A 26564-nucleotide genomic window follows, 5' to 3' on the forward strand; every position below is an offset into this window, starting at 1 on the left:
AGCTGGGGACCGAACCGTGAACCCTGTGCTCCCAAGTCAGCTGCCCTGGCCGCTGTACCACACCTCTCAAGCCTGATAGTGACAACTACTCTGTACACAACAGGCTTCAGTCACAGCTGTGAAGTCACATGGCGTTATCACATGGTCTCCACCCTTAAGGATATGAACATGCACCCCATCCGCCAGCTCAGTCTCCCAGAGTTTTGACCCTTCAGAAAGCTGAACTCAGTCCTGACAAGAGGACCCGGTGTCATTTGAGAACCCCCCAGCCAACATAATCATTTTAGCCAGCAGCATGTTGCATTCTGGAACATGTAGTTTCATGTTTTCTATTAGAAGGAATGGGTTTGTAGGCCTTAGCATCTACCGTGTGGATGGCACATGTAAGGTGAGTTAAGGGTTGCCACCTGGACATTTATTTATAGCACTTCCCAAGTCGTTTCATAAGGATTATTACAGGAAACACAGAGTTATAATTACCAGGTTACAAAATAATCCAGAGAATTTTACCAAAATTATTCTTCACCTACCAGCTGTGGCTGTCCCTGAATAGCAAAACATAAACAAATGGCAGGCATGTAATTTGCCAACCATAGTGCAACCACCTGGCAGTTGAATGGGAGAGGTTTCAGAACATCACTACCTAGTCACAGTCCCATGTTGTCTGGATCGCTTCATCTTCACGTGACTATGCTAGCAGTCCTGGGTTCTAATTTAACAAATGGATGCATTTTGGGAGTTGTAGTCTTCATTTGCCAGTGATTTACGAAATCAAAGTCTAGGATTGCAAACAAGATTTACCATTGACATGGAGAGTTCTGACAAACTTTCAATGTTGGTTTTGAAATTGTGCTACTTTCACCAATTTTGTGGGCCAGTTATTCAAGAGACTACGGCAACATCCTCTACCTGAGCTCAAAGACCGTAGTCAATGCACTAATAACATCGCGTATCGACTACGGCAACATCCTCTACCTGAGCTCAAACCAAGCAGTCATCAAGCGACTCCAACTGATCCAAAATTCAGCCGCAAGACTCCTGTGTAGAATACCAAAAACCGCAAGAGTATCAAAATATCTGAATGATCTACATTGGCTCAGTGTAGAACACCGTATCAGTTTCAAAACCCTGAGCTATATGTTTAAGATCAAATCCAAAACGGCACCAACCTATCTGCAAACGTTAGCTACCCCCTACCTACCAACAAGAAACCTGCACACCCAAACTGCAGCAAATTTCGCTGTTCCCAGGTTTAGATTGCAAAGAACTGGTGGAAGATCGTTTTCTGTCAGAGGGCCTATCCTGTGGAACACACTTCCCCTACATATCCGGAAAGAGGAACACTACGCCAGCTTCCGGAAAAATATAAAAACCTGGCTTTTCCAGAAACAACTGTGCTAAAACCATGCCCAGCATATACCTTTGTTCTTCCATATGCCAAAGGCGCCGGGAAACCCTTCTTGGGTAGCTGCGCGCCATACAAATGTAAAAAAATAAATAGAAAAAAAATAAAAATAAATAGAGATAGCACCAGCGTGCCTGTTTGGTTCACCAAGTCTGCACCACAAATACACCTGACACAAGCACATAAATGCCATATACACATCTGCATATATGCAAAGTTGTTACATCACAGTGTCAAAGAGGCCCCTTTACAAAGTCCATGCTTTTCAGGTAACAGCATTTGCATGCTTGTATTGGTAGGTCCAATAAATTCAAAATACAAGCCCTATCATGCAATGCGTTGTTTAAAAAGCCAGATAGCGGCGGCTCCCCTGTAATGGCGGAGGAGCGTTGCCCTAATGCGAGCCAGCAAAAATAAAGTGTTAATAAAATACTTTTATTATCATTTTATTTTACTGACTGAGCTGATGCCAGTTGGGGGTGGGGCCAGTCCATGACACAAGGGAGGAGTGGTGGGTGCGCATGTCGGTTTGGCCGACTGTCTTAGGCCATCCAAAGAGACATGCGCACTTAGGTTTCTCCAACCCAGCTGTATTCTACAGCCAGCTATAGAAACTGCAGAGTCTTCCAGTACATGAGCAAGTGGACAACAAGCCCACACAGGCCAATCCTGACTCTTCTTTCATGAATGGTATAGCATGAGAGCAGCGTCTGGATTGGGTGGGTGAGTCTGGGAGCCTGTTCTGTGTGCTGCACGTCAGAGGAGCACTGAAGCGGCTGGCAGAGGAGCAGAGTCAGGTAAGTCTTTTTAATTTTACTATTCCCCCGCCCCTCCCCCACTTTATATGGCAGCAGCCGTCACTGAAGCCAGTTATTCATGGTACTAACATTGGAACTGTGGCAACTCTGAATATGGTGTCCGGCACCAACCTGACTTTCCCGGAACAGTTGCACCCCCGCATTTACTTAGGATTCAATCACTATTACCTGGGGTTCATTTTTTATCACTTCTCATTGGAGAGTGTTCCAGACATGTGAACGAACAAATATTTAATATGATTGACATTATCAAAAAGAAATCTTACATTTTGCACGGCGGACGGGAGCCGTTCATCCGGTCCTCATTTATTATTTGCAGTCTGGGATTTGGAGTTTTGTGTTGCCAAATATTCATACAGGATTACAGGCCCCCGGATGGAAAGAATAGGGTAGGTATAGGACCAGAGGAGTTACACCCTCCTGACGCAGAAGTAGTGTGGCTCACTGGTTAGAGGCGGCAGACCCGAGAGCAGAGGACGGCCCGGGACCAGGGTTCGATTCCCGGCGCAGCAGGTTTCTGGACCAGGGTCAGCGGACTCGATAATTCTCTCGCCTCGGTGCCCACTCTGATCAGCGTTCACACTCGGCAACTCTGGGCATTAGCTTGCCTCATCTTCACTAACGGCCCCACCAGACCGCCGGGGATGCCTGGTCTCACCCTGGAGATACCCATTAAGGGACCATCTCTCAGGGAAGCCAGGAAGGGTTTCGTAGCGGTCGAAGCACCTTGGGACCCTCCGAGTAAGTAGTGCGCTATATAAATGCCTATACATACATACATACAGAACAGCTTGGAACATTGTAACAAGAAGACGCTGCAAGTACAGATCTCTCCTCACATCCCTATCCCGCTAACACGGTTGTATGTATGTGTGTATGAGCAACTCGGGTAGCGCAAAGGTTGCAAAGTGTTTTATGCTCCTGGTGAGGAACCAAGGTGCATTAGTAGCACGCTACACAATATAGGACTTTGTTCGATCGATTTAATGTTGGCTTAAATTTATCTTAATTTAGAACTTTTTTAATTTCTGTTTAAGCACATTTAGTTGGATTCTAAGGACATCTGCAGTTGCTGTCCGTGATTCCTTCATTAACAACGAAACCAAAACATCGATACACAATAAAGCCAGACAGGAAATGTGAATACTGATACAAAGTAATGCAGCTAAGGAGAAAAAGTTAACAAGAAAACTAAGTTACAATGAGAAGGAAATTAGAAATTACATTATTTGATATCAGTTGGTAGACTGATACCAAATAATTCAGTGTTGAAGGAAATGTAAATGCGGATACAAAGTAGTATCACCAAGGATAACAAGCATTTACAATGCAACGGTTTCGCCTTCGGAAAAGTTTGAGCTATTGGCATTGTAAATGACAAACTTTTTATTTATGTGTTGGTTTTGAAAACAGATAAATAAATGGCATTCTCATTTACAATGCCAATAGCTTACTCTGTCGCAAATGCAAGACGTATTGCATTTGCACACACACACCCACACAAGAGCCCCCCCCACACACACACAAGAGCCCCCCACACACACACGCAAGAGCCCCCCCCACACACACACGCAAGAGCCCCCCACACACACCACACCAGAGCCCCCCCCACACACACGCAAGAGCCCCCCCCACACACACACGCAAGAGCCCCCCACACACACATGCAAGAGCCCCCCACACACACACACGCAAGAGCCCCCCACACACATACGCAAGAGCCCCCCCCACACACACACACGCAAAGAGCCCCACACACACGCAAAGAGCCCCAAACACACGCAAAGAGCCCCACACACATGCAAAGAGCCCCACACACATGCAAAGAGCCCCACACAGAGGTCAGGGGTGGCACAGAAGCAGAGTTTCACCAGCTGAGGCTCGCATGAAGCCTCTAGCATGAAATAGAGGGAGGGTAAGGGAGAAGTGATGAAAGAGAGGAGGTAAACAATGAGGGGAGAGCTGCATACGTGGGGCAGGGGTTGAACTTGGCCAGAGGTGGAGGAGGTGTACCCCAGACTCGAGGGACTGCCCCTTCCAGCAATCTAGGAAGCTTTTTTCAGGAGAATTTGTTTGAAAAAGCAGGTGGAGCAAGTTGTTCCAAGGGGAATAGCTGTTTTTATTATTACTCCTGATAAGTTATCTGTGCCGCCTGCTCTTGTAAGTTTTAGCATCTCAGTTGTTTTCTTAATTATTGGTATTGAGAACCCCTCTTTGATCTCTTTATTAGCAAGAAATGTTATCAGGCTAACAAATGATGGCATCTTTATTGTAGACTGCCTCCAGGTATTCTACCCAAGCATACTCTCCTATCAAACCTGTCAGTTTCCCCTGCGCTTTTTCAATCCCATTCTATACCAGCCTCCAAAATTTCCTTACGTTGTTTGATTCAATTGTTTCGAGCATTACTTTCCAGCATTTTACTTTAAATACCATGGGCCTCATTTATGAAAGGCTTGCGCTACGGATGCGTCACTTTTTCCCATGTTAAAAGTGACGCACCGGCGGCGCAAGGCCTTCATAAGTAAGGCCCCTGCTGCTTACTTGCTGCCATGTTTTTAAGCTCTTTCCTTAAATTTTGAAGATAGAATATAACCACTTTATTTTTAGAGAACTTTATATATCTTTCAAGCTTCCTTATTCTTCGTTTTGGAAGTCTGCATTCCATATCAAACCAGCTATTTTCCTAATACTTCTCACTCTTATTTTGATCTTGAATGTTATTAAAGGCCTTCAATTTGACTTTTAGGCACGCAACAACCTCTTTAATTATGACCTCATACCATAGTAAGTCATCAGAGTGTAATTCTTCATCAGCGAATTCTCTATACTTGTGTTTGAGGACCTTCAATAAATGTTGATGTTTTTCAGAAATGATTGTCCTTAGCTGTTTTGGATACATAACCTTTATAGGGAGCACCTTTGTCTTCCTTGAAATGTGCCAAATTTTGAATTGTATTTAATGGATAGTGGTCACTCCCCTTTACTTTTAGAGCCTCGAATGTCCTAATCAAACTAAAGCATTTAAGATAAAGAGCACTGCCTCTCCAAAGAAGTAGGTTCAAGCTAAAGAAAGTAGAGGACGATGTTCTTAGCGTGTTTAAGGAGTGACTGTACTACTTTCACCCACAGTGATTTTAGACCTATTTTAAATATAGCTGGCTGGTGTGGGATTTTTTTTTTAGGAATTTATGTGATGGTGTGAAAATTATAAAACAATATTCGCAGAAGGGTAAGGACAATTCACGGTCTCTTGACCACAAGACTACCACAGATGAAGCACACTACAGTACCAGACGATCCTTCTTCCTGTTCATTACACCCCCAACAAATGTATATTCCTCTATCCTTTCACTAGGAGTCATAAACTGCTTTTGTTGTCTCACACTAATCCATGTACCAGTTTCTCCTCATTACATGCTGCTTGACAAAATATAATTGACAAACAAACCCAACAGCCTAAATGGTCAACAGTGATTTTTTTTGTTTAAAAAAGTGCTCAGTCATGACGTGCAATTTGTATACTGTCAGTCCCTACTTCCTCCGTGAAACATCGATGCCTCATGGACTGTCGCTTAAAATATTTACTAGAAGGTACATGGTTTTATCTGGGCAAGCACCTTACTAGCTGCAGGGAGTTACAGCATTCTGTTTCTGTAACGATTGGTAGCTCCTTCCTATTTGAGTTCCACTTGGAAGGGATGCACTTTCTGTTGCACTCGGTACAAATTAATTAGGTTGCACTACTCGCATTAATGAACACGGCCATGGTGCCTGCCTTAACAGCTGAGTCATCTCAAGAGAACAGAGCGGATCCGCCAACAGAAGAGGCAGTGAAGAAACGACCGGCAACATTGGGAAATCTGGAGATTACTCGTTCCCGGGTGCACTGCACCCGCTGCATGATTTTCAACTTTGAAGAATTTAGTGTAAACAGGTCTCTTTTCAAAACCGGTGCATGGAAGCAACACAGAAAGCTGCATCATGTGCATTCCTTTTAAAATAAAACTGCATATGCCCATTTACATCACCAGACCGTAGGACTGCCCACTCTGCAAGGGTGTCATTGGTGCACGGACTGCGGGGCCATTCATGCCTAAATAAAAAACAAGCACCACGAGCACAGGGAGGGAGGGGGGCGGGAACGGGCACAGGAGGGGGCGGGCACGGCGCACGGACTGCGGGGCCATTCATGCCTAAATAAAAAACAAGCACCACGAGCACAGGGAGGGAGGGGGGCGGGAACGGGCACAGGAGGGGGGGCAGGCGGGAACGGCGCACGGACTGCGGGGCCATTCATGCCTAAATAAAAAACAAGCACCACGAGCACAGGGAGGGAGGGGGGCGGGAACAGGCACAGGACGGGGGGGGGGGGACGGTGCACGGACTGCGGGGCCATTCATGCCTAAATTAAAAAACAAGCACCACAAGCACAGGGAGGGAGGGGAACGGGTACAGGACGGGGGGGCGTGGGAACGGCGCACGGACAGGGGGGGGAAGGATCACGGCGCACGCACATTATCTATAATTATATATACAGTTGCTGGAATCATGACAAATAGTGCTTCCTTGTCTTGTGCAATAACTCTTTCATTTCTGGGCAGCCGCTGCCGCATAATTGCAGGGGCCCTGGTGATACTGCACACAAGGAGATAGCGCCCACCTTCTGCTGGTAGCAAACAGCTATAATCCCTATAACTCGTTCCCGGGTGCACTGCACCCGCTGCACGATTGGTAAGGAACGTAGTTACGCTGCCGCCAGGAGCTATCCCCACCATGTAGACCATATGACTAGAACAGGCATCAGCTCTGTTGACCTCTCCACATCCACCCTGCTAGAGATGTCACTGAAGGGCCACCGTAGACGAGCGAGGCTATAATTAGCCATGCTAGAAACAATGTCCCGGCGGACACAGGAAGTAGGAGCCGGGGTGTGCGCGGAGGAAGAAGAGGCAGTGAAGAAACGACCGGCAACATTGGGAAATCTGGAGATTACTCGTTCCCGGGTGCACTGCACCCGCTGCACGATTTTCAACTTTGAAGAATTTAGTGTAAACAGGCCTCTTTTCAAAACCGGTGCATGGAAGCAACACAGAAAGCTGCATCATGGGCATTCCTTTTAAAATAAAACTGCATATGCCCATTTACATCACCAGACCGTAGGACTGCCCACGCTGCAAGGGTGTCATTGGTGCACGGACTGCGGGGCCATTCATGCCTAAATAAACAAGCACCTATGAGGACACGGGGGGGCGGGAGAGGACACGGACGGCGGGAGGGTGGCGGGAGAGGACGAGGGGAGCGGGAGAGGACACGAACGGTGGCAGAGGACACGGACGGCGGGAGTGAGGCGGGAAACGTGCACAGGACAGCGAGGGGAGGGGGGACGGCGGGAGGAGGGACACGGAGGAAGGCAGGACAGCAGCAAGCACGGCCCGGCCGGACCAGATTCGGGGGGGTTCCCGGCTTTTGGCTGACGTAGCATGACGTAGCCAAAAGCCAAAAATTCTTGGGAACGCCCCCGAATCTGGTCCGGCCATGACGGACGCCTCTCTGTTCCAATGGCTAGCCTCCATTTATGGAGCTAGCCAATGAAACAGAGGGCGGATTCCAGAGCCACATACTGTAACTCAATAGATTTCTCCTGCGCAAAAGCTGCTTGCGCAGCTTTTTTGCAGCCGAAACCTAAAAAGCATCTCTGTCCTAGTTAAACAAGCATTTACAATGCAATGGTTTTGCCTTTGTTAAAGTTAGATCTATTGGCATTGCTCTTGACATTATTTTTATTTATGTTTTTTTTAACATAAATAAATGGCATTGTCATTTACAATGCCACTAGCTTTATCTCTCGCAAATGACACACACAAACACACAGAGCCCCCCCCCACACACACAGAGCCCCCCACACACACACCACACAGAGCCCCCCACACACACAGCCACACAAAGCCCCCCCCACACACAGCCACACAAAGCTTCCTACACACACAGCCACACAAAGCTTCCCACACACACAGCCATACAGAGCCCTCCACACACACCCACACAGCACAAGCAGGCAACAGGGGCACACGGAGGCACAAGCAGGCAACAGGGGCACACGGAGGCACAAGCAGGCAACAGGGGCACACGGAGGCACAAGCAGGCAACGGGGGCACACGGAAGCACAAGCAGGCAACAGGGGCACACGGAGGCACAAGCAGGCAACAGGGGCACACGGAGGCACAAGCAGGCAACAGGGGCACATGGAGGCACAAGCAGGCAACAGGGGCACGAAAACGGAGGCACAAGCAGGCAACAGGGGCACACGGAGGCACAAGCAGGCAACAGGGGCACACAGAGGCACAAGCAGGCCACAGGTGCAAACGGAGGCACAAGCAGGCAACAGGGGCACACGGAGGTACAAGCAGGCAACAGGGGCACACGGAGGCACACGCAGGCAACAGGGGCACACGATTACTGGTGGCTGACATTATTTCATGAAGTCGACCCATCACTTGTTTTGCTTTCCTTAAACAGAACAGGGTAGGAATCGAGTTCCTGCAGGAAACACATTAAAATGCACATGGAGTATTCCAAGCTAGCAGAGAAATGGGGTGGACAGTGATATTACTGTTTGTCTTCTACCGTCAACAGAGGGGTGGCTATCTATTTGTTCTAGAAGTGATGAACATGGACCAGGAAGATTACTTCTGATAGATGTTTCATAAGCAAGAGCCCTATGAAACGGACAAGCAATGGTAACTGTGTAATGACGGGTAAAATGGATATCCTCAATGAACAGGGACAGAGCACATATTTTCGAATGTAGTTAGCTGACTTGATGGATAGCGTAGATATGATGGATGACTGGAGAGAACTGCATTGCACTGAAAGGGCTTATTCCTTTACCCTCTCCACCTACCCCCTACCCCTCCCCATGGCTCAATAAAAGAAAAGACACGAGAAAAAAAGCTAAACCTAGCATCTTCTTTCAGCCAGTGGGGCTCTCCTGCAACTCCGGCAGCCGAGGCAACGGTAGGGGGGCGGGAACGGGAGCCGAGGCAGCGGTAGGGGGGCGGGAACAGGGCCGGGGAGACACGGAGAGCGAGGCAGCGGTAGGGGGGCGGGAACGGGAGCCGAGGCAGCGGTAGGGGGGCGGGAACGGGAGCCGAGGCAGCAGTAGGGGGGCGGGAACGAAGCCGGGGAGACACGGAGAGCGAGGCAGCGGTAGGGGGGCGGGAACGGGAGCCGAGGCAGCGGTAGGGGGGCGGGAACGGGGCCGGGAAGACACAGAGAGCTAGGCAGCGGTAGGGGGGCGGGAACGGGAGCCGAGGCAGTGGTAGGGGGGCCGGAACGGGGCTGGGGAGACACAGAGAGCGAGGCAGCGGTAGGGGGGCGGGAACTGGGAGCCGAGGCAGCGGTAGGGGGGCGGGAACGGGGCCGGGGAGACACGGAGAGCGAGGCAGTGGTAGGGGGGCGGAAACTGGGAGCTGAGGCAGCGGTAGGGAAGCGGGAATGGGGCCGGGGAGACACGGAGAGCGAGGCAGCGGTAGGGGGGCGGGAACGGGGTCCGGAGACATGGAGAGCGGGAGAGGGGGTGGGAACGGGCAAAAAAAAAGCAAAAAAAAAAAGCAAGCACTCACCTGGACTTCTTCCGGGTGCCTTCAATGCCGGAACAGATTCGGGGGCGTTCCCGAGAACAGGCTTTCGGCTGATGTAGCCAAAAGCCAAAAATTCTCGGGAACGCCCCCGAATCTGGTCCGAGATTGACAGACAGAGCCTTCTCCCAATGGCTAGCCTCCATTTATGGAGCTAGCCAATGGGTGGAGGGGGTGTAGACCCGACCCCACACACAAATCATAAGGTTTTTGGCGTATGCGCACTACGTGCGCATCGCCAGTCAAAACCTAAAAATTTAGGTTACAGTGCCTACCCGTAGCTACATATGGGGCTGAGGTATGGGGATTGGAAAAAAAAACAAGTATCCAGCGAGAAGAAGGTCGATTCTGCAGAAAAATACTGGGTGCCCCAATCTCATCTTCTGAATTTATTTGTCAAAAGGAACTAAACCTCCCCTATGTATGTGATTTTATTAGATCTAGACCAGCTTTATTCTGGATTAGGATCTGGAGGAATAATTCAGCCATTTTAACACAAAATATTATAAAAGACTGCCTTAAATGTGACCATGGTATGGCGATCCCCTGGCTTGCGGGAGTACTAAAAACATTGAGTGCCGTGAACAGGGGAGATCTTTTCTCCGACCCGAATAGGATTGAACCTAAAGATAAAAGTGAGGTCAAACAAGCACTGTATGCACTTTATAACTCTGAACGAATGGAAAGGGAAATCCTTAAATCAACTGTTGTGAGTTATATGAGGAATGATTTATGTAGGAGACCACTTGCACCATACCTCACCTTACCCATGACTAATTGGGAGAGATCACAGTTGTTTCGGCTAAAGGCGGGTTCAGTGAAATTCCTACTGGGCTTCCCCCTGGGTTATCAACACACAACACATTACAATCCATGTCCGTGTGATGGTATTAGTAAACAGAATGATTTGCACTTTCTATTCTTCTGTAAATTTTATTTAAAATACATCAATTGGTTTTTAACTCCTTATTTTAGAAAAGAAAGACCCCTTTCGTTGGGGGAGTCCTATTCAATGTTACTTTCCCTGGATACAGATGAATTAATTTATCGCAGTAGCACTTTTTTGAGACTTATAACACGTGTACGCAAAATGATGGAAAACCCCTGAAATAGCTGTATTAGATTTTTAATAATTATGAATTCTGTAATTTGTATTTGTTATGTAATTGAATTGTTTTAACGTGGTACTTTTATGAATTTTATGAAATTCGAATAAAGGTCTTTTGAACTTGAACATGTTATTTTTTTGATTTATTTTTTTACATTATTGTAAGCATAATATTTAAACATCCCATCGCAAAGATTTGGAGTCACAGTTGAGGCCAGCTCGCTAGCTGCTCCCTCCATATACAAAAATGGGTCAATGTATTTGCATGTAAACTGAAGAGTTATTCAATTGCTCATGCACTGTCTTTCCCCAACAACACCGGCGCTCGTGACAGTCTGGCTAATTTAAAGAAGACCACAGCAAGACTTGATTATTAATTGAATATGCATTAAAACGACTATTATCTGCTGCCCATGCCATTCTTACAGATTCGGGGGCCTGGAATAGTCTGAATTGTCACACTTGTAGGCGTGTGATGGTTGGCAGTTGTGATGGAAGCGCTGGTTGGGGCAATGAGTGGTGCAAGCTGCAGTGGCCTCCCGACGAGAGCCCCGGCACTTATTTTACAAATTAAGGCTAAGCACTGCGGGCGCGCCAAGTCACCAGAGAGCGGAAAACGTCAAGTGGGAGGAAGGAACTCGGCGATAGAGAGGGGAGGGTAATGAAGAGGGGGGCGGGGGGGGGGGGGACAGTGTGGCATGCCAGGAGTGATGATGGGGGCAAGGCTTCCCTTCTGCTCTGACGGCTGCACCCGCGGCCGGGGCTTCATCTGTGAGACACGTCGCAGGGCCCTGGAGCCAATCAGGAGAGCTGGCAGCCCCCTTCAGTCTCCCACAGCCGCAGCCCCACAGACCCACCGCGCTACCGGCAGGGCAGGAGGTTACCAAGGGTGACCCTTCCCACCCTAGAGCCCCGCCCCCATGCGCATCGAAGACTGAAGAGCCTGAGGAGAGGACAGGGCGCTATACGCTCCCCTTCATCCGCCCCATCCCCCCCCCGCATCAACAGGAGCACAAACCCACCGTGCCTGTCCGAAGAGGCTGCGGAGGGCGAGGTGCGCCTTGAAGCCACCAGGCTCCATCCTGCTCCAGAGCCCCGCCCCCATGCGCCTCGAAGCCTGAAGCGCCTGCGGAGAGGACGGGGCGCCATAAGGCTGTCTGCCCCAGAAGGAGATGTCATGTCAGGCCCGGAAATTACACAATAACGAGGCTCGCTGGAGATTAGGCTAATGAGAAAATCAAAACACAATTTAATTCCTGTCAGGAGCCGATCGTCTTTAAATGACTCCATGCTGCCTGCTGATTGCAAAGAAACCTGCCTCGGCGGCAGTGGTGCAAGCTGCAGTGGCCTCCCGACGAGAGCCCCGGCACGTATTTTACAAATTAAGGCTAAGCACTGCGGGCGCGCAAGTCACCAGAGAGCGGAAAACATTAAGTGGGAGGAAGGAACTCGGCGATAGAGAGGGGAGGGTAATAAAGAGGGGGGCGGGGGGGGGGGACAGTGTGGCATGCCAGGAGTGATGATGGGGGCAAGGCTTCCCTTCTGCTCTGACGGCTGCGCCCGCGGCCGGGGCTTCATCTGTGAGACACGTCGCAGGGCCCTGGAGCCAATCAGGAGAGCTGGCAGCCCCCTTCAGTCTCCCACAGCCGCACAGACCCACCGTGCTACCGGCAGGGCAGGAGGTTACCAAGGGTGACCCTTCCTGCCCTAGAGCCCCGCCCCGATGCGCATCGAAGACTGGAGAGCCTGAGGAGAGGACAGGGCGCTATACGCTCCCCTTCATCCGCCCCATCCCCCCCCGCATCAACAGGAGCACAAACCCACCGTGCCTGTCCGAAGAGGCTGCGGAGGTCGAGGTGCGCCTTGAAGCCACCAGGCTCCATCCTGCTCCAGAGCCCCGCCCCCATGCGCCTCGAAGCGCCTGCGGAGAGGACGGGGCGCCATAAGGCTGTCAGACCCAGAAGGAGATGTCATGTCAGGACCGAAAATTACACAATAACGAGGCTCGCTGGAGCACCAACACTGGACCCCACGGGGCTCTCAAAACACGTTGGGGTGACCCACTGCCAACCGGGGCCGCCCTTGAAGCCCTCACGCTTCAGGATCATCAAGCGCTGAAAGAGCGCCTCACTGCGTGGCCCGGGTCACTCCAGGGCCGACCTGCACCGCTGATGGACTCAGCGCCTACGCACCAGCACTCTCTGCTTCCTCCCTGCCCAGGCCGGTATCGGCAGCCCTCCACCCGCTCTCAGGTCCTCATGGAGCGGCGGGGAGCTGACTTGGCGCTCCAGCGCGGGGACTCAGGCCAGGGGGGGCAGAGATCCTTCACGCAGGATCCCTCGGCGGGGTCAGCTCACTCTCTCCTCGCCGAGGTGCACTTCCATCCCGGCTCTCGGCGGCTCCTACGGAGGTCCCGATGGACCAGCCTATCACGTTGCGGCACTTGCGACGAGCCTCCTTGTTCACCCGGGAGTCAGCCAATGGCAGTGCGGCTCCCGGGTCAGGCCTACGATGACGCTCCGCTCTGCAGCCAATCACGGCACGACAACGGCAATGACGCTGCGCCGCACGGGCCTATCCCGTCGCGGCGTTGGTGAGGGGGCTCGGCTCTCTCAGCCAATGGGAGCGCAGCGGCTCGATCTTCACCGCGGCAGCCTCCGATCAGGGCGAACGATCTTTGCAGGGTGCTTCTGGCCCCCGGGCCCCGGTGTTGATCAGGCGGAAGAGAATTTAGAAGGGCACAGGTCACAAAAGCAATACTGCACAGAAGTCAGCCCTAAAACGAAAAGCAATGGACATCTTCTGGGTGCCGTCAATACCGGACCAGATTCGTCCCGAGGACAGGCTTTCGGCTGACGTTGCCAAAAGCCAAAAATTCTCGGGAACGCCCCTGAATCTGGTCCGGCATTGACGGACAGGCCAGTCTTCCAATGGCTAGCCTCCATTTATGGAGCTAGCCAATAGAAGACAGGGCGGATTCCAAGCCCCATATACTATTCTCATTAGGTTTTTTCTAGCATGCATACTTCGTACGCATTGGCTAGTCAAAACCTAAAAATCACACAAACTAATTGACCCGTAGAAAAATATAAAGTTGCATACATACTAGACTGATTTGCATATGGCCATGTTTGAACTGGGGTGGATTAAACCCAGATCAGTTGACTGGGGGTCAGTGTTTGTATTGTCAACGTGCGTCCATCATCCCCTTTGGTTTTTCTTACATACTAACTCACCCCAAAAGGAATGGCGCGTTTTGATGCAGAGTAAGTGTGCCCAAGGGAAAAGCGGAATTTGAAACCCAGTTACTTAGATCCAGAAAAATTGTGAACATCAATAGAATGTAATCTCGCTACTGAAGCCTTGTAAACCTGATAAAGAGTAAATAAGCGTCACAGAAAATATGAACATTAATACAAGTAACTAAGCTCTGAAATAAATGTGAACATTGATACAAAGTAGATAAGCCCCAGGGGATAAGTGAACCATGAAACAGACTATTAACTCCAGAGACCCTGGGTGAACATGGATACAATGTAACTCAGGCCCAGAGGCCCTGTATACTTAAGTTATGAACAACTCATTTACAGAAGAAAAGGGAACAATGAAAGAGGTAACTAATGGGCAGAGTAAATCTTAACATTGAAACAAAGTAACTAAGTCAAAAGGGAAAGCACCCATTGAAAGTCTGACTAGGCTCTGGAGAACTTGTGAACATTGAAATAAAGTAACCCAGCTCCAGGGTTTCCGTGACCATTGACACAGAGCAACTCCGCTCTAGGGGGAAAAGGGAACATTGATACAAGTAACAAAGCCCTGGACTAAAGGCGAACATTGATAAAAAAAAGTAACTGAGCCCCTTGGAAAAAAGCGAATATTGAAACAGAGTAACTTAGAACAACAGAACCCGTGAATACTGAAACAAAGTAACCCAACTCCAGAGGAAAAGTGACCATTGATACAAAGTAACTAAGCCTCGGAGTAAATGTGAACATTAAATATAAAGTTACCAAGCCATAGAGGAATCTCTTGTAATAGACAGGAACACATATGTTTTCAGGGTTGATAAGGCAAGATGCCACCACCTCCTCCAAATACTGGTCGAGGGGGCAGAAAACGGTTTTCCCTGATGAAGATGAAAAGGCTAGTCAGTGTGAGTGAATGTATGCGTTACATTCATACAATTGGCAGCTTACGGCTGCTACACATTTTTGTGGTTTTATATAGCACGAATGGAACCCAAAGGAATGAGTGCACTTCATGCAAGCACACAATTACATATCACGAGTTTACAGTCAGCTTTTTTTCCAGAACCATCACCGTTTTAGGCTAAGCCGGGACTCAAACCGGGTTCCCTAGTTCCAGAGCTGGAAGCTCTGCCATTAGGTCACATCGCCTCTTCCAAATGCAGAGCTGGTTACAAATATGGGTAATCCTTGGACACTGACATTGCGGCACATTCGTAAGTACTACAGCGAGAAAGAAGATAGAAAAGAGGATTAGGATGGATATATATATACACATACATACATATAGTCTTTAAAAATGCTCCTGCCAGCTGGGAGCAGACGTTTGCTCTATTTCCCTTCCAGCCTTGAAGCGGGCAGGGAAACAGATCAAAATATTGCTCCTGCATCCAGGGAGACGCATGAGTACTGGCTACCTGCGGCAGGAGCAATGCCAGCTCTCGCTGCATGCAGGGAGCTGGCTTGGGCTGCGGGGCCCTGGGTCGCCCTGCCACCTTCATCAAGTATATGTGGGGTGCCCTAGGTGGGCACCAGGCAACCCACCTTTCAATACTGTGGGCCCTGGCGTATGGGGTTACCCAGGGCTGATAATGACTTAGGGAGGATGGCTGTGCAGCCCCCCACTTAAGAAGCGGACCTGGGTGGTGGGGTTCCCAGGGCCTAACTAGGCTCAGGGGATGCGGCCCTCCTCGCCTTTAATTTAAAAAAAGGGCTCTGGGGTCCCCAGGGCCTAATAAGGTGAGGGACAGGGGGCACTTGTCCCCCCTCCCCTTTAAAAAATAAAATAAAAAATAGGACTGAAGATGGGATACCCAGGGCCTAATAAGGCTGATGTCATCATGTTGACATCAATGATGTTATCTGAGATGTCATCAGCGATTCATAAATGATGTCATAGACCATGTCATGAGTGATGTGATATGTGAGGTCATATGTGGTGCATGGCAAGGGAGCAAGTTATAGTTAGCTCAACTAACTATGACTGGTGAATTTCAGGTTTTTTTTTTTAGTTCAAACCAACTAACCATAACATTACTTTAACCTTTGAGAGATGCAAAGAGAGAAAAAAAGAGCGAGATAAAGTTAGCCAGAGGGAGAGAATCTGTATCAATCTGGTCTGTGATCAATGACTTTGTCTTTGCCAGAAAGGTCCTCACAGGGAACCTAGACACAGAAATTAAGGTTAGATTTTGGGTTGTAGGGGCATTTAGCAATACACATCACACACCCTTGGGTGTTCATATTCTTCCATAGAATGGAAGGTTGCATATTAGGATTGAAAGTCTTTTTCAGTTATAAGAAGTAACATATGTACCTCTTATGGCGAACTCCGCACATCTTGTGTGCGACAGAAAGTTAGATAGGAAAATACAGGCATTTTCATGTAAGGTGAGCTGGAGACGTAGATCACTTGAATTAAGTAATGATCCAGGTGAATGAACCGAAGCAGAAACAAAGTCCTCCCAAGTGTCTAAATCAGTCTAGCAGCATTCAGCAGTGCTTAACTGGAGGCGGTGGTTTCCGGTGCTTGGCACTGGCACTTAATTGTCAACACCGGAACAAAATCTATGGATTTAGGCCCAGATCTGTGTACTGGGGTGATTGTATGACATCGTTCTGCATTCTGTCTATCAATTGATTTTTTTGCATTTGTCACCCCGAGTGGGACGGGAATGCCCAGACATGGGTCCTGTGCTCTCCATGCCACTGGAGTCAAGCTAGCCTGGCTGATGAGGGGTGAAACCCCGAAACCGGTCCTATGAAGCTTGTTTCCAGTCCAGGAAGAACCTGGCCTGACAGTTCGGGCTGGACTGTTCCCATTGGGCGCAGGGTCAAGACTGATTTGCATTTGGCTGGGTTCAAACTGGAATGGCATGGGGAGCAAAAAAACAATGGATTTAGGCCCAGATCGCTGTACTGGGGGGAATGTATGATATCATTCTGCATTCTGTCAATCAACTATTCTTTTTGCATTTAATTGTCAACACTGGCACTTATAAGCATCTGCCACATGGTGGTGCTGTTTGTCTCATTCAGAGATGAGCACAATAACAATAATTTGTTAACGCATCGCTGCGGCGGCTTTTCCCGCTGTGTGCGGCAATTTTCAAAAAGCCGCGTTACATGACAAGCTCAGCTCGTCATCAGCACACGACCGCCGTAGCAGCTACGGCGGTCGTGTGCTGATGACGAGCTGAGCTCGTCATCAGCAGCGAAGAGGTTAATTCAATATACATTAAAAAATAACTAATAACTGCTGCCCAAGCCATTCTTACAGATTTCAATGCCTGGAATAGTCTGAACTAGTAGGAATGTGATTGTTATCAGTTGTGTTGATATGGTCATTGGCATTGCTGGCAGGTGCAAGCTTTAGTTGCCTCCTAACGAGGTTAAGCACTAATAGCCAGTATTTCCCGAAGAAAAGGGTATTCGAGGGAAAAGCAGACAGACATACAGGTGGAAAATTTTAGGAACGATTGTTTGAAGACAGGAGTAAAAGTTGATATCTTTGTTAAAAGAAAAGGCAGGCTGAAGGGGAGTAGAAAGGGGAGTAGAAAGAAAGAAAGAAGATATTTCAAAGACAAAGTGGCAGCATGCTAGGATCAAGTAAGTTGTGGAAGAAATAAACAGAATCTTCTGTGTCGCAGGCCTGCGCTTCTAGAGGGAATACAAGATTCATCAGGAGATAGTGGACCTTGTTATTGAGGTTTGTTTAAGTGATTAATTTTCCACGTTTTAACTGATAAGGTTAACTATGCTATCACCAACGTCACTTTGTCATTTAATTTCCTATCAAATAAACTTTTCATCAGATTGTCTACTTGCCAAATCTCAAAGAGTGTTGATGGGATCTGTTAGGTTAAAAACTCACTTGGCTTCACAGAACTTTTTTGTCAAGCTGGACCGGTCTTGATTCCGTCGCACCCGAAACCACCTGTGGACTTGCCTCGTACGCAGGTCGCTTTGCTTGGACAAGCTGCAGGCCTCAGCCTAGAAGAGAAAGATGAACAGTGTATTAAAATTACACCTTCTTCTGTGCCATTGTGGTCATTGGTAATTAGCGATAATATAGCGTATATAGAGCTCAATCTACTGTTAGTAGTGTTTGTCGTGGGTTTTACTTTCCAAATGCTTCATCTCATTGTGCAAACTTAGCCAACAGGAGGCAAAGTGCTGTAGGGAGTTAGAGGCAAAGAGTTATTAAAGAGGTACTTGGCTTCTGGGATGGAATTTGGGCAGTAAGAGCATTGTGATGAAGTGTTCCTTAACGAGGAGTGTCTGCAGCTGCCACCCTGGGTGCATTTATATACAAGTTCCGTTATATTGTTTTCTCTTTTTTGTAGTAGGTGACTATCATTTATAAAGAGTTGTCAAGATATTTATTGTGTCAATGGACTGAGGCTGGAGTGCTGCACCACATTTCTTATGTTGTGTGCTCTCACAGGTCTATGCCACCTTGAAAGACAGTGTATGGTCTACAAAGCTTGTAAATGCCCCACAAAGAGATCAAACAACTTAGCACTACTTATAATGATCAACAAACTAGAAAATACTTTTCACATGGTTCCACCAGAATGCTGTGAAGAAAACAACATGTAGCGGAAGCAGACAGCCTGTTGTGGTAAAAAGTTGGTGCCGCTAAAGCAGTGATCGGTAGGAGTACGAATTAGTGTTGTATCACGCTAGTGCTTCCTTGATTTCTTGCATAGCTCGGGTCACATTTCTCTTGAAACCTGCATGAATCCATTCGCTCTCTACTGTCCCTTAAAAAGGGCCATCTATTTTGAGGCACTCCTCCATTTTCAAGTTTCAGCCTTGATTAGCTTCTTCCTATTTTTTTGCTCATTGGGCTTAGATGCTCGCCTTTTTCTTCTTTTTTTAGGCACCTCGGAGAAGATGCTACAATTGGGCCTGGAATTTATTTTTAATTATGCTGGTGTCATTTGTATAATTATGGACATGTCGTCATGCTCGTTAACGTGAAATCCTAGAAATTACACCATTACACCTCTTCCGCTAATTATGCACCATACGTGGTAAATACAAATTACCGCAAATTGCAGCATTCCTGGCAAACATGTTCTGCGAACACAGAGGACAAGATAATGCATTGTGCCGAAATTTCCCGTAATTACACAAGAGTAAATAACGCCCCCCCCCCCCCGCTTCAATGCCAATTACCCTCAGTTAAGTGACCATCTTGTGAGCCAGGACAAGAGGCTCAAAGAGGAATGAACACATCTAATATGTACCCTTTTAACCTCATAAACTCGATGTAAGCAGGAACCAAGGGGACCAGAAATCAATTACTTTTGTTTTCACTGCTATATAATTCTATTGCACTTTACAAGCATTATAAATCTACTGGTAGATTTCTTTTTCATTACAGTTTAGTTCCTCTTTCTTTAGAATGCGGTTTGATGGTCCTTTGCAGCTGTTCCAGATGAGTTTGGGGGCATGGGCTGAGACTGGAGTGTCGAATGAAGACCTGGAATGCCCGCACCTGTCCTAATACCCACCTAGGTTATCTAGTTGTGCAATCACTTTATAAGAAGATCATTTGCATATTAAGTGGTTATTACAAAAGTCCGGCTTTCATCCGGCCCCTGAACTTTGGCCCGATGATCAAATGTGTAATTTCTCCTGCTCCACCTCATAAACCTAAGCAGTGTTCACAGTTCCACTAATTTGTTAAACTTGTGCCTCAGGCTACACCATAGAATCAAAAATTACTAAAACAACTTGAAACTGACTTACTACTTCACGCCCTGTTAAGAGACCTTTTTCAAGATGCACAGTACTATACATTCTTAGACCAAGTATTTCACAAACACGTTTCCTGCATTGCACAAAAGAGAAAGCACCCCAAAGGGCCAGTGTTAAACATTCCTGAATGACAATGGCCATCCCTGCTTCAAACATGGAGCCTATTCCTGTATCAACGCCCTGTGCTAAACAAATACGCATCACAGCTATCAACTAATTATGTATCATATGGACCAACATATCCTGCATGTAGTGCTCGAGTTAAACATTCCTACAAAGGGTATGGGGCAAACATTTCTACGACAGACTGAAGGTACATCTATATAGAAAAGTTGAGTGTTTAACATCAATTCCAAAGGGTTGTATGTCAGTACAACGCATGCTTTTACCCCGCATGCCATTACAACGCGGGGATTACAACGACTTGCGCTGGGGGGCGCTGGATAGTGGAATAGTTTAATTTCTATTCCAACTCCAGTCCCTGTGGATGGTAGGGAAGGTGTTGGATAGAGAATTAAACTATTCCCTATCCAACAGCGCCCTGCAGCGAAAGTCGTTGTAACGACTTTCGTTGTAATCCCCGCGTTGTAATGGTAGTCTGGGTAATAGCTGCGTCTTAAGGGATGTTCCCCATTCCGAAGCACTTACATACGTGCTCCAAACAGAGCCACCTCTATTACATTAAGCCCTGCGCTAAATATTCCCATGTCAACACATGCAGTATTTTTTTAATCACACTGAGTGGTCATTTCTATACAGATACTAATAGTATAAACAATCCTTCATCTCACAAAGCAATCATTGATGGATAATGCACACTGGTACACATTCCTACATCCCCCTGAGCAGTAATTGGTTGATAAAATCACAGTAATACTCATTCCTGCATCAGACAGAGTGCTTGTGGGACAAGGGCACATTCCTTCATCGCCCAGAGCGATCACTGATGATAATGTACAGTATTACTCGATCCGATACTACACATAGGAATTGTAAATCAACAATGTCACAGTGTCAGCTACCAAAACCATGCCCCCTGCATTACACTGTGCTATTGTAGATGGATAAAGACTTAGTGTAACGCATTACTGCATTACACAGAGGGATAATCCACAAACACGTCCTTGCGTTGAAAACAGTGTTGTAAAAGTGCTCACATTAAACATTTTCTTTTTTAGTATATGAGTAAAATGACAAAGTAACCACTGATCAATTGGTTGGTATGTATTGTGCGGTGTCATTTTGATTGATAAAAGCAATTATTTTAGCAACAAAAAAATGTCAACTATACACAAATGCAATGTGGTATTGTCTTTGTATATAGAACGGTATTGTGTCTTGGTATTCAGCTGCTTTGTGTCTGCACATGGAACCATACCCCTATGGGATTCAGTTGAATCAGATTCAGAACCTAGGACGGTATAAGGGAAAGGATTGGGGAACTACTAGACATTACACAATTACATAGATTAACTTAGGTTTTCGGATAATTACAGCTTCGAGTCTCATTGACATCAACCAAACTGCTCAGAATCACACACATTTTCAATAAATGTGGTTCCCATTATCAGAACCTAGACTGCCGCCCACATAGTAAGTAACAAATTCATTGGACCAAATTCACCCTCGCTCATCTTAGAATTTTCTCTGTTTAGGACTTAGTACAAATTAATAATTACTACAGTGGGTTGTCCACCGTTTTAGGGCCAGATGTACGACCACGACAATTTGCGACTCGCAAACTGTGCCCAATTGTGAGTCGCAATTTGCGACTCACAAAATGCCATGTACAACAGTGTCTGAGACACTGAGACCCCAATAGGGTCGCAAATTGCATGCCTCGTCAATATTCATGAGGCACTCGCAAATTGCGACCCCATTGGGAAGGGCTGGCCCTCCCAGGGATGGTGGCCTGCTGGGCTCAGCAGACCTCCATGTCTGGGACTGCTTTTAAATAAAGCAGTTTTTTTAAATGCAGCTCGTTTTCCTTAAAGGAAAATGGAATGCATTTAAAAAAGAAAAAAGGAATGAAACGTTTTCATTTTATTTTTTAAGGGCAGGTCGTGGTCCCTGGGACCACTGCCTGCCCATAAAAAATATTTTACCTGAATTTGCAAAGGTGCATTACCACACCCTTGAAGAGGGTGGTAAATTGCGAGTGTTTTGCGACCGCATTCATTCATCGGGTAGACCGTCGCTATTAGGAAGAGACGCCCTTGAAACGCCCCTTCCTAATAGCGAGTTGCAATTCCTATTTAGCAAGTCGCAAAAAAATTGTGACTCGCTAAATATGAATTGTACATGGCGCCATTCGTTTTTGCATGAGCATACAGGTCACTAACCCGTTTGCGCGTGCAATTTAGGGTCGTACATCTGGCCCTTAGTCTTCCAAAACACCATGTTTAAGGTTACTGAATATTTACTATTTTTATTCTAAATAAGGAATCTTTTCCCTTGTAGGGGACCTGTTCCCTACCCTAGAATAAACTTAGTGTTCACTACTAACCCTTTAGTAACCCACATAAACCAATGTTTTGTGGTTCCATATTTACAAGCGCAGGGGAAGAATCTACCTTCCTAATCTTGTTGAATCCAACTAACTTCTTGAAAGGGGAAGGCCTGCCAAGTAGCAAGACACTTCCATTTAAGTAAATGGATGCTCACTCACAAATGTATCTCAATTTGCCCGAACCTCCAACTAGGAATTCGGGGTAGGAGCAAACTTCAAACATTACCAGAGAGGATATGTTGACGCATATGCTAGGCCTGGGAAAAATGTTAATTAGTCCAGAAAAGTTCGTAAAATACATAAAATTAACTTTCGTAATTTTCGGGATTTTTACAAATTTCATATTATGCCATTTCATACTCATTTGTAGTGAGTGGGGCTTATTTTTTGCTATCAGACTTTAATCCAGAGCAAGAGACAGAAAAGTGGAAAGAGGGAGAGAGTAGGAAGAAGAGAAAGAAAAGCAGTGACAAAGGGTGGAAGCAGGAATGAAAAAGAACCTACCTCCAAACGTGAGATGAAGAGACAGGAAGGGTAAGCTGGTGGAAAAATGAGGCATGGGGTGGAATCAAAACAAGGATGACTTGCAATTTGGAATCCCTGGCGTTTCCCACACTAGGTGGCTAATGAGAAACAAATATGTGGTCCTAGACTTTTTTTTTTTTTACTAACGCACTGCATCTGGCTTCGTGGTTAAAATCAGAGGCTCACAATTTTGCCTTACCCTTTATCCACTGAAATATTATAATGTAGGTATGTCCAGTATTAAAAATGTTAGCATTCACTGCTGCCCTAACCTCATAAAACTGTATTTCCTCAATTTACGGCCAAGTGACTCAAGTACATGCCACATGCAGAATACTTCCTCGTCCAACCTCCACTCGATGGACCTACTACTTGTACACCAACTAGAAGAAAGCATTACAACAGACATAACACGGACGGTACACCCAACTGCACATATTCACACGCCGCCCAATTCATGCCCTCCACCATGAACTCCTGTCTCTTTTTGTTCGCTCTACACAAGAGTTCAACATGTCCCTTATTTCAGCAGAACCACAGTACACCCCATTGTTGGAGAATGACTAAAACTGTTCTTGAAAACACACTGGAAAAGAATTAGACTAGACTTCTAGGAAGATTAACAGCAACTTGGGACTATGGAATGACAAAGCAACAGATATTTAAATTTCTGGCAACTTGCTGCGGTTGTGGTGCTAAACAAATGCCAACCTCGTGCGGAATGTTAAAAGCACAGAGGAGGCCCCTGGTGAAGGGTGAAGCAGTTATAATATGCCAGGTGAAGAAGATTGTGTTTATCGTTATAGAAGCGGGTGATGCTGCAAAGAAAACGGTTTCCATCTTGGATGAGTCCAACATAAGAAACTAGTGGGCTGGCCGATGCCAGAGAGCCAAGAGGGTCTAGGATTCAGGTAAGTGGTGGGAAGTAAGAGATAAGAGGAACATGAACATTTCTGCATTTCCACTTTATAGGTGGTAAAAGAGGCATCATGAGGGGAATGATGACAGTGAGAGTAGAATGGAAGCGGAAGAGGATACGTGGGTTTAGGAGTAGACAAGAAGTGCAAGACACACCAGAGGATTGAGATGAAACAATTCAATGATTATTTGGGACACAACCAAGTGTAAAATCAAGTGATGCTAGAGGAGGCAAGACAAACTAGCAGGGTAGGTTTGTTTATTGTGTCAAGTGCAGCCGAAACGTCAGGAAAGATGAGCACAGAGGGAAAATGAAGCAATAGGCATGTGCAAGGATGACTTCACAGGAATGGAGATGGTGGAAACCAGGATCGGAGAACCTAGTACGATATAGCGTAGAAGGAAAACTCATCAAATAAATGGCATTTCATTGAGCCTCTTGGAAAAGGGGAGGTGAGAAACAGTGCAACGGACACAGAGACGACAACTATTCATTAGCAGGCGAGGGAGAGTAGTTAAAGAGTTTAAAGCACTATGACTGAATGTTGGAGGAGAGGATCCGCATTTGCGGCCTTAAGGACCAAAGCAGTCCAGCGGTACCCAGGAATGCTCGACTTACAGCACCGGAGTGAGCTCCGCAGGGGGGGGAGTGGGAGGGCAGGACTCACAGGGAAGACGTCCAGTTAGGAGTGCCTTTAACTAACGATAGCATGTTTCGGATGGACGGCAGGCTGTAACTAAAAATGTGGGAAATAAACAACAAGTTGAAGCAATAGTATAGTGAAGTAAATTTGGAGAACTTCGGATGTGCGCAAGTTAAGGATATGTTGAAGAAACAGGGCAATAAACTTGGAGAACTACAGATGTAGGGAAGAAAACATCATGTTGAACAAATAAGGCCAGAACTATGGTAGTTAATACCAAGAGGAACAACTGGTGCAGAGGCCTAAAAATGGCATACCCCAGCTGTAGCGAAGTAAAGTTTTATCAAAGAAATAGGGTAGTGAAGTAAGCATTGGCTGGGATGGAAAGGTTACGCTGAGGAAATGGTACTGGCATCGAACATTTTAAACTACTGATGTTGGAAAGTAAAGTTCATGTTGGAAAAATTGGTGTGGAGAACTGACCAAGGCGAACTGACACCGCCTAATAAGGAACGCAATGAAATCGATATATACCTTAATTCTGATGGAATGTGGTAGTTTGGAAACTCTACTAATTTGCCAATTGAAACAAATCCGGCTTCCCAGGATATGGAACGCCCACAATAAATTGCTGCTTTAGAAAAATCTATCTGAGACCTGCAATTTCAGTGGTAATTATACTCAATTATAATAAGCATGTAGTTAGGGTTTAAAATTTCAGTGAACTTGCTTTGTACTCACTCAAAACTCCTGGCAGAGAGCTTGTTCTTACAGAGAATGGTGCTCCCGACACTTCGCTACGGGTACATACATTTTTTTGTTTGGCAGAAATTGAAGACAATGCCAATTATTTTTAAGGAGATAACAAGTTGTAGTTTAATAATGTAACCCTCCAGGGACCAGTGTAGCTCAGCAGCACTTGACCCAGTGCTGAGTCATGCTAACAGCTGAAAATTAATCCTGGCCAAATTATTTCATTAATCTATGCCTAAGTAGCCATATCCGTCAGGATTGGGGGCCCTTGGAAACCGGAAAATTGAAGTATTGAGTGCTCTATAATTAAATGTCCACTTTCTAGCACTGACTCACATTTCTGTATTTTAATTGCTGTTAGCAGAGTGAAATGTAATTACCAACTAAAGATGGTAGGAGGGAATGCTGGCACGATGCATTATCCAGGTAAGTTCCAGAATTGAAAGACTTGTTCTTACATCTGCCCTTTGACACATTTCTGCCTCTAAGCAAAGGTTAAACTACCATCCTGTTGATGATGTTACAACAGGTGTTGCAACATAGTTGACGTCCTCAAAGGGACATTCTGGAACCTTTTTGTTGGGGAGTGTTCTATTGCTTTGCATTGTAGCATTTGTATAGTGCTTACTACTCCTGTGTGATGCACCAAAGCGCTTACCAACATGAATACCAAGCTAAACCGTGTAGGGTGTGTGGTTAGGAGGGTGTTGGTTTTGTTTAGAGCCTATATGAGAATTATTATCATGTTGTAGGGGAAGAGGTGTGGCGCAGCGGCCAGGGCGGCTGACTCCGGAGCACGGGGTTCACGGCTCGATCCCCAGCACTGGCGGCAGATCAGCTCAGCCTTTTGTGACTATAGGCAATAGCTCACTTGATCTCCCCGACGGCTCCCGGTGCCTTGAGACAATTACGGGTGATTCGTTTGCGCTTTTCATATACCGAGTTGTGTGTGATGACCATCGCGGTGTAGCTTTTGTTTTATGGGACGCAGCACCTGACGGTGTGATGGGAGAGGGTAGGCAAGACGTGCAAAGCTTACAGTGGGACTGAGATCCTGTGTGCTCATACACCAAAAGAAAGAAAAGGGGGGTAAGACAGAGAACGCATAGTAATCTAAATAGCAGCACACACCAGGCAGAGTTGCTGTTGAACAAGTAAAAGGATGCCAAAGGTCACACATAGCGTCAAAAGCAGTAGCCATGCACCATCTTATTTTATTTATGAAATGCT

At 46.7% G+C, this 26564-nt stretch overlaps 1 protein-coding gene across 1 annotated transcript in view; it reads right to left on the reverse strand.

The window, feature by feature from the left end:
• LOC147673402 (ceramide synthase 2-like) overlaps positions 1 to 26564 on the reverse strand; it is a 236029-nt gene that overhangs the window by 82990 nt on the left and 126475 nt on the right. The window contains exon 3 of the mRNA XM_086947261.1: positions 18091 to 18209. Within this exon, the coding sequence (XP_086803387.1) occupies positions 18091 to 18209 (119 nt within the window). The remainder of the gene's footprint in view (positions 1 to 18090; positions 18210 to 26564) is intronic.

Source organism: Lissotriton vulgaris, chromosome 12, assembly GCF_964263255.1.
Source record: "Lissotriton vulgaris chromosome 12, aLisVul1.2, whole genome shotgun sequence".
Classification (NCBI taxonomy): domain Eukaryota; kingdom Metazoa; phylum Chordata; class Amphibia; order Caudata; family Salamandridae; genus Lissotriton; species Lissotriton vulgaris.